Genomic DNA, 15,952 nt, shown 5'->3' on the forward strand with positions numbered 1-15,952 from the left:
CACCTTCTTTTGCTTGTCTCTTCCTGTTCCCTCCTTGTTGAACAATTGATCAACAAGGTCTTATATTTAAAAAGTTAGAAATTATTTTTTATACATTTAAAAATTAATTTATTTTATTGCTAATAGTAATGTATTTTACCAAATTTATAATGATTTCCTTGTTAGTTGTTAGCGTGATTATATAGATATGTCGATGGCAAACTTTCGTGAAAAATACTATAAGATAAACAATTTGATTAAAATCTTCAAATTGAAAAAGGACTAGTGGCATATTTTCTTTCATTAAATAATTTTTTATGTTATTTTTTTTATTTTTGAACATTTTGTAAATTAATTTATTGTTAATCATTAAAATAAAATTGTTAAATTTTTTTTTGCAGTCATCAAAAATCAATATCGAATGATAAAATTTAGCTGAGAAAATTCTATAAAACTTGAGCAAATTTAACCGTATTACAATGAAAAACGTCAATCAACATGAAGCATAAGAAATTATAATTACAAATTTCAATTACCCTTTAACTGTGCAGATTCAATTCAAATTTAAAAATTTGGGTTTTCTAAGTCAAATAATTACATATTTGAACCATTTTAGATTCTTATCACTTCAAGTATTATGATTAATTTAAGTTCACATCAGTTTTAGTTTGCGTTCGGATTCAGGTTGCAGCCTCCATACTTTTTATGGTCAAATGGATTAATCTTGAAAACAACTTATATTTTACATCGAAAATATGAATCAAAAACATGAAGAAAAGCATTTCAGTTGCAGCTAAGTAATTGAGACTTTCACCCAGAGTTGGTTCCATGAAGACAAACATTAGAATTCTAGTCTTTACTAGTTGGTACTTCTTAAATTAAGAAAAATAATGTACCGGCAATGCTGCAGGATCAAGTTCCCAGCAACCTCTTAGGCTGCCATTTCTCTCTTCGGTTAGCTCGAAAAATGGAATTTGATGCGAAAACCTTAGCTGATCCACCCAAGAGATTTCGGCTGCAACATTAGATCCCCCTTTTGCTTGAACCCTGAAAACAGAATTGAAGCCATCCACACGTTCTAACATTAAAACCTCTATGCACCCATTGGTTTCCTTCATAACCAGCACTATGTCATAGTACCAGTTCTCCAAGTCCGAACATTTAATTTGAGGAGTCCAGTTCCGATATAATGCCCAGATCTCACCTTGTCTAGGTGAGATGGCAAATTCATCCTTAGTACCGGTAGACTCTGCCTTTAACTTATGAGAAAAGGAGTCAGTGGAGGTGTAGACTTGGGAACCCTTTCTACTAAATCTTCCGCAACAAGTAGGCATGCTTGTATCGTACCACTTGGTTCTTCTTTCTGATTGGCAAGGAAGAAGCCACGTCACGTGTATTTTGAAAACCGGGTGGGACTCGATGTTCTTAATCTCACCATAGTACTTTGGTAAGCCATCATCATCACCATACAATGCCCAGACCTGACCAACAAGAAACTTTTCCTTGGTTTTGTCGGCATCAAAATTGTAGAATTCAGATTCTGGGATTTCAAAGATTTTTGAGGCCGAAGCTGAAGGAGCAGGCTCATCAGATCCCACAGTAGGCTTCAGTATTTCACAAGCAGCCGAATAAGAGCTACTAAGATGTCTGCTATCACCGTTCGCCTTCAAGACCTTAGGAACAGCAATTTCTTCAGGCAAAGCAGCTGTGTCGAGTTCAAAGGAACCTTTGGGCACCCCTTTTCTCTCTTTACCAGTCAGTACAAAGGACGGTACCATGTGGGAAAACCGGAATAGTTCATTGCGCGGAACTACAAATGTACCAACTCCATTCTTACTCATTCGAGAGAATACACTTACAAAGCCTTTTACCTTATTTAAGTAAGCAACCTGTATACCTGCACCTTCAACACCCCCAGATAAGATCTCAACAAATTCATATTCATATTTCTGGTCAGTGCCAGAACCAGACTTCCAATTGATATTCCAGTTCTTGAAAAGGGCCCAAGTTTCTCCCTTTCTTGGAAATATCTTGTAGGTATCTCTACAAGTTCCTTTTTCCCAATATAGCAAATGGGAAAACATAAGACGATCTTCAGTGTTTTCAGAGGCCCCATGTTTGAACTTACCACAAGAAACCGGTAAACCTTCTCCGACCCATTCTATTTCATTTGCATCATCTGGATCTGGTTCTAGCCAGGTTATTTTTAGCTTGAACCCAGAAGAGAAGATTTTTCTGATCCGAGCATAGAATCTAGGCATGGCATCCAACGTATCATACAAAGCCCAAATCTGACCTACTGAAAAACTGCTTTCTTTCTTATCATTGTCAAAGTCATAAAACTCTGGATTCGCGCATGCAAAAACCAGGGGCTCCTTTGTTTCTTTTTGGCTCAAATCTGACACAGAATCATCAACAATGGGGTTTAAATTTTCCTTAAGGCCATCAGCATAAGCTTTCCCAGGTTTCCTAAGATCATCTCCGTCACTCATTTCCTTTAAAAAGCTTGACTTAAAACCCTTACCTTCTCTATGATCCCTTGCATTCTGATATTTCACTTCACCAGCTCGATTTTTCTGTTTAGACTCGTCTTCATTAGGCATTTCTTTAGTTTCTTCATTGGCACAGGGTGATCCACTTGTTTTAGTCTTTTTTGGAAGGCTACCAAGGTCCTCCTCATCACTTAAATTCACCTTATATGAAATGTGCTTCTTACGCCTACCAGATCTCCGCACATTCTGCTCTGCTTGAGAATTAGACTGCTTTCCAACCAGAACATCACCATTTCCATCAATCACCATATCCTCATCAGACTCATTGCTGCTTCCACTGGATTCAACAGTTTGCTTCTTTCCTCTTTTACTATTCCCCTTTCCCTTTCTAGCCTCAGTAGTATGAGGTGCATTTGGAGTAAAGCCTGTAAAAACATTCTCAACAGTGAAACTCCTTTGAGACCTTTGATCAACTCCGCAAGCACCCTGATTCTGTGCAACTCCTTGTTGGGGAAACTTTGGCCGACTCATTTTACTTGCCGGTGGAACTGCACCTGAATCATAGGCAACGAAGTTCTTCTTGCAAGTTTGGCAGCGAATAGATCTGTTAAGTATTTCTGTATAATACTGGTACTTAACTGTACAGTAAGGACACTTGGTCCAGAAAGTGGGCCGGCCATTGGAGGAATCAGTTTGAGTTGGTTGTTGTCGTTGCTGTTGAGAATTCAAGCCAGGAAAGTTGGCATGGAAGTTATTCTGAGCAGCTGCATGTGGAAACCAACTTGAGTTCTGTGGGGGGCGACATGCTGCAGCTGGAGATGGTCTATTAACAGTAACTTTGCGTTTCATGTCATGAGAAGATCTTTTACCTTGATCCAAAAGTGTCCTTTGTGCATCCCCGATCAACTTAAAAGCAGCTTCTGCACCAGGAAACTTGTTCTTATCCGGGTGAAGTTGAAGGGCAAATTTTCTATACTGCTTCTTGATTGTAGCTTCATCAGCTGTCTGATCAACCTTAAGTATGGCATACCAATCCATCTCATTGCCATACAATCGTTTCTCGGCAGCACAATGCACATCACACACCACTATCATCTGAGATATGCTCTCCAGATCCTGAAATAGTTGCTGGGCCTTGGCTGCAACTCTAAGAGCACCAGAAAAATCCTTATTTTGCATCTTCTTCTCCGCAATGTCTTTGGCCCTGATGGCCTCTTCCTTGTTGCAGTCCATCACCAATGTAATCCAAGAGGGAGCAAGTTGAATCGGTTTCAGACACACACGCAAAAAAAATATCTAATGATTGGTTTAATCAACTAATTTAATTAAATTATAACAGACATCATCCACTCTTCCTCTGCAATCTCATAACTACCAGACAAGAAACCCAGCTCCCACTTCCTCATGGATCCTGTAGTAGTTTTATCAAATCAAACCTTTCAAAAATACAATAAAATAGGTTCAACTAAGCCAAAAAAGAAAAGCAGGAATTGGAAGAAATTAAAATCTGATACTCCTTTATTGATATCACATTTTTACATAATAAGTGGATCTTCATGCATCAAGACACAAATGTAAAGGCCCTACACAAGAAGGATTAACTTCAAAGATCAAAAGGATGAGGAAAACAAGTGCAGCATATTTCCACATGAAATTAGCAAAATAATCACTTGAAACAAACAAATAGGGATTCAACTTTTTCAATCCAAGGGTTCCAAGAAATATGAAATTGTGAAAAGCTACAAGGTTATTACAAAATATGGAAAAGAAAAATGTAAGTCTTCAAAATTCAGAAATGGCCAAACCAACCAAATCAAATTTCAAGCCAATAATGTACCAACTGCAGAAACCCCGGAAAGCTTCATCGCAACTAAAAACAAAAGCCCAAAATGACAACAGTATACGCCTAAGAATAATTCAGTAAACAACGAAGAATTACAAATCTATGCGTAACAAAACGAGCTGTTAAGTTCCATTTTTTTTTCACATATTTTTCATGTGGTCATCACATTTTCCATTAACATTGCTATCATATTATTAGTCCATATACTAAACAACAGCAAGACCAAATAAATTCCATCTTTCTCAAGTTGAATCTCAAATTCTACCCCCCCCCCAACCAAAAAAAAAAAAGAACCGATTCCGTAAGACCCATAAGCAAACATAAATAGACTCCAAAGAAGAAAAACTCCGAAAAATGATACTTGGATTAGTCAAAATTTTACTTAGAGAAAGAAAAAGAAAAAGAAAGCTAAAATTGAACTATTGACAGAGGGGAGAAGCGGAGAAAGTGAACTGACCTGTAATTTGAATTCCAAAATGGAAGGGTCAAAATCCACAAGAAAAGAAGGGAGGGTTCTTTGGGGGGGTTTGAGAAAAGAGCCAAGACCAGAGGAAAGTTGGGAATAAAAATAACACTGTACCTGCGAGTGCCGCTGATTTTTTGTGTTGAATGGTGGATATAACTGTGATTTTGGTGAAATTTAGGGCCAATTCAGAGGATTTTGTTCTACAAAATGCCCTTGCATTTTCATGTATTTATGGGGAGGTGAAACGCAGTGGTTCGAACCCTAGGTTTTTCTTTCGGACGTCTCTCGCAATTTTCAGAATATTTGAGGATTAATTAAATAAATTAAAAAAAGATATTCATATCATTTTTCAAACTAATTATTCGACCAACCAATTCCATTTAGGCAACATCGATTCTGAATGTTCACATTTCAATACTTTCAATGTATACCATATTTAGATATTGTAATGAATTTGTATGTACTTTACATTCATGAACAACAGCATCTGAATTCTTTTTAATCTTAAAGATAATAAACAAAATTGAATGTTGAGAATTTGAATGGAATTTTACATCAATTACGTATCTCCATATGAAGCAGAATCCAACATTTGTGGACATCCAATTTTATCAAATATTTTAATCAAATGTCATTTACAGCTCTAGAGATAACAGAGAGGCTGTAAGTTGGAGATTTTGAGGGTTACCATCTTGCGGTTGTCGGCGCAATTTGAAACTCCGTCAGAATAGGCTCCACTTCTTTCACCCCAAACATCAGACCAATATCTGAAGGTTTCCCTCTGTGTTGTGCAAACTATATAATATTTTAGTACTTGGGACAAGAAGTCAGCCGAAAATGACGAGGCAGATGCAAAAGTGGCACATGCTTCTGCCATTATTGCAGTGATATCGGATTACATGAATATACCCATCATAGACTCCATTGGAAAAGAAAAAAAACCAACAAGGTAGAATAGCGCATACATACAGTGAAAGATGAAGTTACCTAGAATCATCCCTTGGTTTGTTCCTTTCCTTCTAAAGTAATTCAGCTGGAGAAGTTAAAACTTTTGGAGTTGAATTTTATGGTTTGAATGGGGATACTAATTGGTTCTTCTTTTTCTATCCTTTTAGGATACAATGCATGCTTTGCCACCGAAGTGGAGAAAAAGAAAATCAACTTTATTGAGATTATCTATATTAATTGGAGCCTTCTGTCATAGTTGATTGATGCACTTAAGCTTCGACTGGTTTTTTGTGTTTTAAATTTTCTTTTTTTGAACTGGGTTGATGTTGCTGTTCAAAGAAACAAGGAATATTTCTATTATTCAGATTGGAGTTGCACATTTATTGGTGAATGGATTCATCAATGGCTTTCAGTTCATGGGTGGGTTGGTGGGTGGCCGGAACCCAATGATTAATAATTAGGGTAAACTACACCCATGGTCATTTTTATTTACCTTAGGTTATATTTCAGTCACTTATGTTTGAAATGTTACGTTTTAGTCACTTACGTTATTGTGTTGTAACATTTTAGTCACTGAGCCGTTAATTGTCGTTAATGGTGTAATGGTAAACTGACGTGGCACGTTAAAGTATCATTTAAAATAAAAATTTTAGGTTAAATTATACAATTAGTCCTCATAATTTTTCGTTTTGAGCAATTTAATTCTTTTATGTTCTTTTAACTTTCATTCTTTATTTTCTTTATTTTCCATTCTCTTCTGCTTCTCCCTCTATTTTCCTACCTTCTTTATTTATTTTAACATACCAAGAAGTCGAATTGGTAGTGAAGAAAGAAACATGGTATGGGTTTATGGGTTTTGGTTATAGGGTTTTGGTTATAGGCAAATGATGATAGTCGACTTCCTACTTCTTTTTTCACTGCCAATTCGACTTCCTAATATGTTAAAAGAAATGGGAAAGATATGAAAACAGAGGGAGAAACAAAAGAGAATGGAAAAAAAGAGGAAAGTTTAAAGAACATAAAATAAAAAAATTAAATTACTTAAAACGAAAAAAATATGGGGATCAATTGTATAATTTAACCTAAAATTTTGTTTGAAATGATGATTTAACGTGCCACGTCAGCTTACCGTTACACCATTAAGGACGATTAATGGCTCAGTGACTAAAATATTACAACATGATAACGTAAATGACTAAAACGTAACATTTCAAACATAAGTGACTAACGTAACCTAAGGTAAACAAAAGTGACCATGGGTGTAGTTTACCCTAATAATTAATATTGGACAAATTATATTGTAGTCTTTTAAATTGATATGCAACTCTTATGACGTAGTAAATTATGTCATGCGGCATTCAATGATTGGTTCATTCGTCAAAAAATATTATGTCAGATATTAGTTAGAGTTTTTAATGAGAGTAATTAAAATAAACAAACTATGTAACGTGAAGGCTTAAAATGAGAATTTTTTACAATTAAATGGCTATCGTATGGTTTATCCCATTTTTAAAAATTAAATTATTTTTAAGGAAACAATATAACGGGTTATTTGAGGAACAAAATATGATAGTTGTGATTTTTTTAAAGAGGAACATCCAATATTTTTAGAAAAGGGCAAAACAATCTCTCAAGTCTTGTTAAGAACTCTTTCCAAATTTTGAGAGAGGAAGGAAACGCAATAGTCTTCTCCTCCCAGGAAAAGCTCTTCTATGTTATTCCCAAATTTTTAGATAAAAACAATGGCATGTTCCATTTTTTCCTTAAGAAAACCATTCTCATGTTACTCCTTTATATATATATATATATATATGTGAGAAAAACATGTTTTCACATTCAATTCTTATATACATAAACTTTATTCATTTTGATCTTAAAATAATTTTTAGAATTTTAAATATTTTTATGATTTTTCGTAAAAAATGAAAAATAAAATCATAGGCTACCATGTATCATTATCTATTGATCTGTCAATTAATAATAGGATAAAATGCCTAGTTAGTCATCTAACTTTTAAGACACTTTATTTTAGTCCTCCAACCATTAAATTTCTCACGGTGGTTAATTATATATGCCACATCATATTTACACTTTTATTTTAGTCACCAACTTCTAGGTTGCTTTCATTTTAGTCACCGAAAAAGTATCCTTTTTTTTCACGTATTGGTTGAGGTAAAAAGCATTTAAGATTAAAGTGAAAACAATAGAAACTAAAATAATGTTTTAAAAATTTGTCAAATTGTACTTGTTTAGCCCCTTACTAAAGTATTTTTTTCAATATTAAAAATATAAATTTTAAAATATCAAAATCAATTAAATAAATTATTAAAATATATTATCCCAATAGATTTGTTACTATAATATTAAAATTAATTAATTTAATTTCCTTCTAAATTTTATTTTATGTTTCCAAATTAAAATAAACTCAAATAACTTATCTCTAATAATTTTCTATGAAACCCAAATTTCTTTTGATTATATGATATTGAGTCTTTCATACTAAGCTAAAAAAAAAGAACAGTCCTTATAATTAATTTAATTAATTAATTTTATCTTCCATGCCAAACAAAACCTAGAAATTTTTTTCATTACTTCTTTACCCAAACGAAGAATAAGCAATTAATTTAATTAATTGCAATGATTTTTCTTTGTTTTTAGCTGTAACAACCCGATTTTGACCCAAATCGAAACAGTGGTTTCGGGACTACAAATCCGAATTAGAAAAAAATATTTTAATATTATTTTCTGTGTTTATTATGTGTGAATTTGATTGTGTGAAATTTCCGTGTTTTAATTTCATCATTTAAGTGTCCGATTTAATAAAAGGGTTTAAACGCGTAAAATAAAAATTTAAGGGTTAAATCTAAAAGCACCTAAATGTTGTTGTCTTTTTAAATGGGAGGATTTATGATGCAATAAGACCAAAAGTAGATAGTGGGTGGCATTTGACAAGAGTAACCTTAATATATATGTTAGACATAATTATTAGTAAAAGGTTAATATAGTAATAAGGTAAATATTAACTTTATAATAAAATTAAGTTATGAAAAGATGAATATGTTCATCTTTGTTAGCCGAATATTGAAAAGGAAGGAACCATACATGGCTTTTTAAGTTTCGGCACTTCTTTAGCTTGGTTAAGGTATGTTTTGATTTTCATTTTTGATGATTTTTACGTTTTTGTAATCGTTGCTTCGTGTTCTATTTAGCCCATGCTTTAATTTTAGAATTTGAAGGTGATTTTGAGATATGTCATTGATGAATACTTGAGCTTTATGATAGTTAATGATGAAATATGAAAGATATGTGATAGATTATAATGTTTGTTTTTGAATTTTTGATGAATTTGATTATTTGGGTTAATTTGTAAGAAATATTAAATTGAAGGACTATAATGTGAAATAAATGACATGCAAGGACCTAATTGAGTCTAGGAATATTCGGCCAAACTACATTGTGATTAATTTGGAATATTTTGTGTTTGTGCAATTTAGACTAAATTGTAAAATGTTAAATATCAGGGGCAAAATGGTAAATTACCTATTTATGTGTTTTTGGACGGAATTGAATGAACTTATGTTTGAATGAGTTAAATTTGAATGTGTATAGATCAAGAATTAAAGAAATCGGACTTGGATCTGGGGAAAAATAAAGTCGTCGATTAATTGTTTCGTTCCGGTTTATTGCTGTTCGAGGTAAGTTTATAAGCAATTAGATGTTAAAATTTCTGAATGAATGTTAATTATATATATGCTGAAATGAAATATGCAATTATATATATAGCTAAATGCGTTTTAGTTCGGAAAGTAAAAATAGATGTGAATGCGATTTATCGATATTTAGCACTAAGTGTGCGACTATGGAATAGCTATGACTATATGAACGGCACTAAGTGTGCGAAATTAAAATAATGATGTTGGATAATGGGCACTAAGTGTGCGAAATTAAAATGATGATGTTGTATAACGGGCACTAAGTGTGCAATACCGAGAGCAACTTGGTTAGATGAGAAAGAGCACTAATTGTGCAACTTCATTATGGCCTCGATCAATTATTTAGTACATGATAGTACAAGTATACAATGGATGAATAATACTTGATATCAAGGTAATTAGGTTATTTCAATTGTGAAGAGAAAAATTTATACGAGGTAAATGAAAGTATATGAGTATATGAAAGTTCATATTCGGCCAAATGGTAACTATATGTGATTTTATAATTATGTTTTATATGCATTTATTTATGAATGAGTACATTTGGTAAAGAGTGGGTATATGAATTGAATATGAGAATAACTATGTTATTATTTAAAGACCTATTCGGCCAAGCTGAAATTAGTTCATGGTTACATATTTGATATTTAAGTTTTGCAAGCTCGAATATGTATATATACGAATATGATTGCATTATTTGATTTTATTATTGAATTGTTAACGTCATTGAATTGTTTAATTGCTTATAACTTACTAAGCTAAGTTAGCTTACAATGTGTTGGATAATTGTTTTGATGTATAGATTTTGGTGATCGCTACGTGTTCGGGGATCGTCAGCTAAGCTCATCACACTATCGATATCTTTTGGTATTTTGCTAAATTTTTTAATTCGGTCGTATGGCTTGTATAGACTAGTTGTGGATTTTAGCTTAATTGATAGTGTGTGTGTGTATTAAAGCTATGCGAAAATGGCTTAATATCCTGTTATGTTTGTTTTAGATTGGATTATGAATCATACATGACTTGATAAAAGTTTAGTATTTTATGGGTAATATTTCACATGTGAATATTATGTGTGGCTTATTTGGTTGGTATCAAAGTGAATATATTATAAGATCTATAATAAATGTAATTTTAAAAGAAAAAAATGTTAATGTCTATGTACATGTTTGTGGTTGTTTATTATGTTTGATAGGTTAAAGAGATTACCAAGAATTATAAAAGTGATATTTGTTTTGTATCTTGGATTAATAAAGTAATGAAATAGAATATGGAATTAGGAAGTGAATTATGTTGAGCATTTGTGAATATGCATGAAAATGGTTATTTCGTTTATATGTTGTTAAAATGGTATATGGTTTGATGTTTAAACATTGGCTTTTGTTTCATAATTTGATTAGTAAAAATAGGTTGTTTTGACGTTTAATGTAATAAAAATAAATTATATACTTATAATAAGACATGAATTTTGGTTGTATAATTAGAACATGTATATTTGTTTTACATTTGGGAATGAATTGATTTGGTTACAGGAGAAGCTAATTACCGAATACACGTTAAATTATTTTGGACATTTTTTTAAAGAGATGTATGTGCGGTTTGACATTAGTATGTATAAAATACTTTTATTGTATAATTTAATTTTGGTAAATAATACTTGGCTAATCATAAATTCAAATTATATGCAATTTTATTTGGCTATTATGTGCTTGTATATTCTTTTCGAAAGGGTGAATTGACAAATTTAGTAACTCTGTGACTTGATTATTATAACATAATTAGTTACTCTATTTTTTTTAAATAGGCTTGGTCATATTAATATAAAATGTTATTGATTAAATATTTTATGTGCAATGATTGAGTTTGTTTATTTATTTATTATATCTTTTATTATTAATGATGATTATTAAATTATGATTGAATATTTAAATTTGTTTGTAAATAGTTAAATTTGTCGTGGTTACAAAAGTAGTATTGATCTTAAGTGATAAAGAATGTTTAATAATTATGTCAAATCGTGCTATGTTCAGTAATGCCTTATAACCATAATCTGACGACGGATACGGGTTAGAGGTGTTACATTTGATTGGCATCTAGCTATACATGCCATATTTTATAATGAGATAGTGTGATGACTTCTGACATCTACAATGTGTTTTCGTATAGTAACGGATCCCGATCGAACTGTAGCGGATGATGTCGAGAGTGTAGCGCCTGCTCCCGTGCAAGGGACAGGGCTGGTTGATTCTCGACCGAATACGAGTAACCATGGTGATGAGATTAAACAAGCCTTCTATACTATGATGAATAAATGGTTTACTCAATATATCCGAACAAATCTGACTATTCAACAACCTCCGACCCCGATTAACCCACTTCTGATGCATGTGGTACCTCCGACTATCGATCCCATGAGATTGAATAAACCTCCTGTTGATAAAATAAGAAAATACGGAGCTGAAGAATTTAGGGCCACAGCTAGTGATGATGCTGAACGGGCTGAATTTTGGCTCGATAATACCATTCGTGTCTTCGATGAATTATCCTGTACACCTGATGAGTGCCTAAAATGAGCTATATCCTTGTTACGGGATTCGACTTACTATTGGTGGAACACTCTAATTTCGGTTGTTCCGAAAGAGCGTGTCACTTGGGATTTCTTTCAGACAGAATTTCGCAAAAAGTATATCAGTCAGCGATTCATTGATCAGAAACGCAAATAATTTCTCAAGCTGAAGTAGGGTCGTATGACCGTATCTGATTATGAGCGCGAGTTTGTGAGACTCAGCCGATATGCCCGAGAGTGTGTTGTGACCGAGATGCTATGTGTAAAAGATTCGAGGAAAGGCTGAATGAAGACATAAAATTACTTGTCAACATACTCGAAATAAAAGAGTTCGTAGTACTTGTTAAACGAGCTTGCAAGGCTGAATAACTCAGCAAAGAGAAAAGAAAAGCTGAGTTTGAAGCTAGTGATTTCAGCAAGAGATCAGCGAGTAAAACTTTTCAGACAGCAACAAAGAAGTTCAGAGATGTTAGTAGCCGATCTAAGGCTACTGTCGGGCTTAATATACAAGAACGACCACCAATGAGTTCAAGAGCCACCTCAGTTGCTAGTGTTGGTAATAACCGACTGAATAAACCTGAGTGTCAACTGTGTGGTAGGAGACATGTTGGTGAGTGTTGGGGCAAGTACAACAATCGAGTTTGCTATAAATGTGGATCGAAAGATCATTTTATTCGGGAGTACCCAGAGTTTGCGGATCGACATTCGGCTCAGAATATGAGATCGGGCAACACAGCAGCTCGGGGTAGACCACCCAGGAATACGAGTAATGTGAGTGGCAGTCAGAGAGGTACTAAAGATACATCTGTTAGATCTGAGGCTCGCGCACCTGCCAGAGCTTATGCCATTCGAGCACGTGAGGAGGCGTCATCCCCAGACGTCATTACTGGTATTTTCACTCTTTATGATACTAGTGTTATTGCATTGATTGATCCTGGTTCGACTCATTCATATGTGTGTGAGACTTTAGTATCTAGTAAGACTTTGCCTGTTGAGTCTACTGAATTTGTGACTAGAGTATCAAACCCCCTGGGCCGATGTGTTTTGGTTGACAAAGTGTGTAAGAATTGTCCATTGATGATTCGAGATTCTTGCTTTCCGGCTGATTTGATGTTGTTACCATTCGATGAGTTTGATATAATTCTGGGTATGGATTGGTTAACTTTACATGATGCTGTTGTGAACTGCAAACGGAAAACTATTGATCTACGGTGTCAGAATGATGAGATTATTCGGATTGAATCTAATGATCTGAATGGTTTATCAGCAATAATATCCTCGATGTCGGCTCAGAAGTATGTGAGAAAAAGGTTGTGAAGCTTACCTTGCATTTGTTCTTGATAGTAAAGTGACCGAAAAGAAGATTGAATCCGTACCAGTTGTGTGTGAGTATTCAGATGTGTTTCCCGAAGAATTACCGGGTTTACCACCTATTCGAGAGGTAGAGTTTGGTATTGAGTTAGTACCAGGGACGACTCCAATTTCGATAGCTCCGTACCGTATGGCATCGACCGAATTAAAAGAATTGAAAGTACAGTTGCAAGAGTTGACTGATAAAGGTTTCGCGCGACCAAGTTTCTCTCCTTGGGGTGCACCAGTTCTATTTGTGAGAAAGAAAGACGGAACGATGAGAATGTGCATTGACTTACTTGGTTTTTTTATCAAGGGTAATATGTTACATAATCACTTGTTGTGATGATCCTTTTCTTTTTATGAAATTAAGTTTAAAAATGAGAATGACTTGTTTTAAAGGGATTTGGATGGATGACTTTTCTAAGGGTGGGTTTGGATGGATGATTGGATGCAGTGCAGTACGTTTAGTTTACTTTTTGTCTCACGCTATAGTATCTAATCTCACCACAACCGTTGTTTTTACACTAACTGCAGGTAAACGCACCGTCTATCCAAACTCACCCTAAGTCCCTTTAGACCTCATCTGACCTATAATTTCAAATTTATCGTTCACATAACATTAAAAAAAACAACTAGTTCATGTTAATGCTTATATATTTATATAGTTAAATTTAAATAAAAATATTTTAGAATTTATAATCTATATAGCTATAAATAAAAAGAGTGTCCATGAGTATTGGCATTATGACACCTGTCCAAGGAAGAGAGGAAAACTTTGGGGGATTTAGGAAAATGGATAATGGGCTAATTCCAAATTCTGTCCCTCACATTTTGTTGATTATGCAATTAGGTCATTATGTGAAGCATTCAACATGTTCAATTAAGCTTATACCTTTAATTGTACCAAAAATATTCCAAACCTTTAATTAATTAATTTTGTTAATTTAGACCAAAATAAGTTATTTTTGCTCATAATAATACAATATTATGTTTGAATAAAATTATGGGTAAATTGCACCAACAATTACTCAACTTTGATGCAACTGACAAAATAGTCACTATGGTTCAGTCAGTCAACTTTCAGAAAATAACAAAACAGTCACAAACGTTATCAAAAAGTGACAAATTAGACACCCATTAACATTTTCTGTTATAGGCCTAACGGGACAAGTGACGTGACAAGTTAACTAGCTGATGTGGCCAATTAACTTGTCATGTTGGATAAGGCAAAGTTGAGTGACTTTTTTTTTTGTCCTTCCTTTTGCGCTTTTTGATAAATGACCCAATATTTTTTACTTTTGGCATAAATAGCCTAATATGTTTATACTTCTTCTTCTCCATCTTAAGAATCTTGCCATCAACGCCTTCGCCAGAACCATCTTTGGCGTCACCATCGTTGACCTCCAAACCACCACCACCTTATCTTTTTTTTTCTTTTTCAACCCCCCAATAGAGGAGCCACCATGGTTGGGATCCAACTATCTTTTTCTGCTGCCCAAAGTCATTAACTCTGAAAAAAACCAGATTGAAATGGGATTGGAGACCATTTGGAGTCAAACTATCAGTGCCCACAACCAAATCGGTGAAAAGAAAATCCTCCAAAGCAACATTATCAAGTCTGGGATATAATATGATATAAACAAAAAAGGGAACATCCAAACAAAATCAAAAGCAAAACAAAATCAAAAAAGAAAGATAAAAGAGGAGAAACTCCATTGCTAACATTATCAAGTTACATAAAACAAAATTAGAAGCAAAACAAGGGGAACATCCAGACAAACCAAACAATCGGTTAAACCCATGATTTTCAAAAAGAAAAAAAAAAGAAAGCGGTTCCTCCAAAGGGGCAGCCAAATGCCAACAAGTGAAATTCTGGATCAAGTCAGTAATTAGCAATATCCCAAAGTCAAAATCGGACTGGGTATTGTAGCAAAGGAGGATGACAGATGGATCAGAAGAACGGCGAAGATGGTCGGCGACGAAAGCTGGGGTGAGGTGAGGGAAGCCCAGTCCTTGGAAAGGGATTTGAATCGGGTCACGAGGTCGGCATCTCCATTTCTTCTCCTCCTCCTCTTCTTCTTCTTCTCTTCTTCTTTTATTGTCTAAACCATAAACTAGTGATAAAAAAGACAAGGACTATTAAATGCCATGTCACTTTTTCGTTACATCTGTAACGAAAAATGATTAAAAGAACTATTTTGTTATTTTTCGAAAATTGAGTGACTGAATTGAAACCAAAGTGATTGCATTGTCAACTGCATCAAAGTTGAGAGACTGTCGATATAATTTGCCTAAAAATTATTAATCATTTATAATGATAATAATTAAAAACAATTTATTAAATTAATTTAAAACTATATTTATAATTTTAAAAGATGATAACTTGAAATTTTTTAAGGAAACTTTAATATATATTTTACTTTAGATATTAAATCTGTATAATTTTTTTTACCATTATTATCATTTAGAAAAGAAAAAAATTGTAATAAATTTGCCACGCGAAGCGGGGCAATTATAGTTGCTGAAAACAAGTAGAGTTCAAAATCCCGTTATGGCGTTACCAAAACTTAATTAAAAAAAAAAAACCAGATC

At 33.7% G+C, this 15,952-nt stretch overlaps 1 protein-coding gene across 5 annotated transcripts; it reads right to left on the bottom strand.

Moving 5' to 3' along the window:
* Positions 1–697: 697 nt before the first annotated feature.
* Positions 698–5,643, bottom strand: LOC107916137 (uncharacterized). Of its 5 annotated transcripts, none has more exons than XM_041102418.1 (2): positions 5,469–5,643; positions 698–3,882 (listed from the first exon to the last, which is right to left on the bottom strand). In XM_041102418.1, the coding sequence occupies exon 2, from the start codon at positions 3,702–3,704 to the stop codon at positions 858–860; it is 2,847 nt and encodes a 948-aa protein (XP_040958352.1). In that variant the 5' UTR covers positions 3,705–3,882; positions 5,469–5,643; the 3' UTR covers positions 698–857. The 5 variants fall into 5 exon arrangements, with proteins under 5 accessions (XP_040958352.1, XP_016700788.1, XP_016700789.1 ...); XM_016845299.2 differs by lacking the exon at positions 5,469–5,643 and adding an exon at positions 4,772–5,064 and having other exon boundaries at positions 698–4,054; XM_016845300.2 differs by lacking the exon at positions 5,469–5,643 and adding an exon at positions 4,895–5,058.
* Positions 5,644–15,952: the final 10,309 nt, after the last annotated feature.

The sequence above is a fragment of the Gossypium hirsutum genome, chromosome D10, assembly GCF_007990345.1.
Source record: "Gossypium hirsutum isolate 1008001.06 chromosome D10, Gossypium_hirsutum_v2.1, whole genome shotgun sequence".
Lineage (NCBI taxonomy): Eukaryota > Viridiplantae > Streptophyta > Magnoliopsida > Malvales > Malvaceae > Gossypium > Gossypium hirsutum.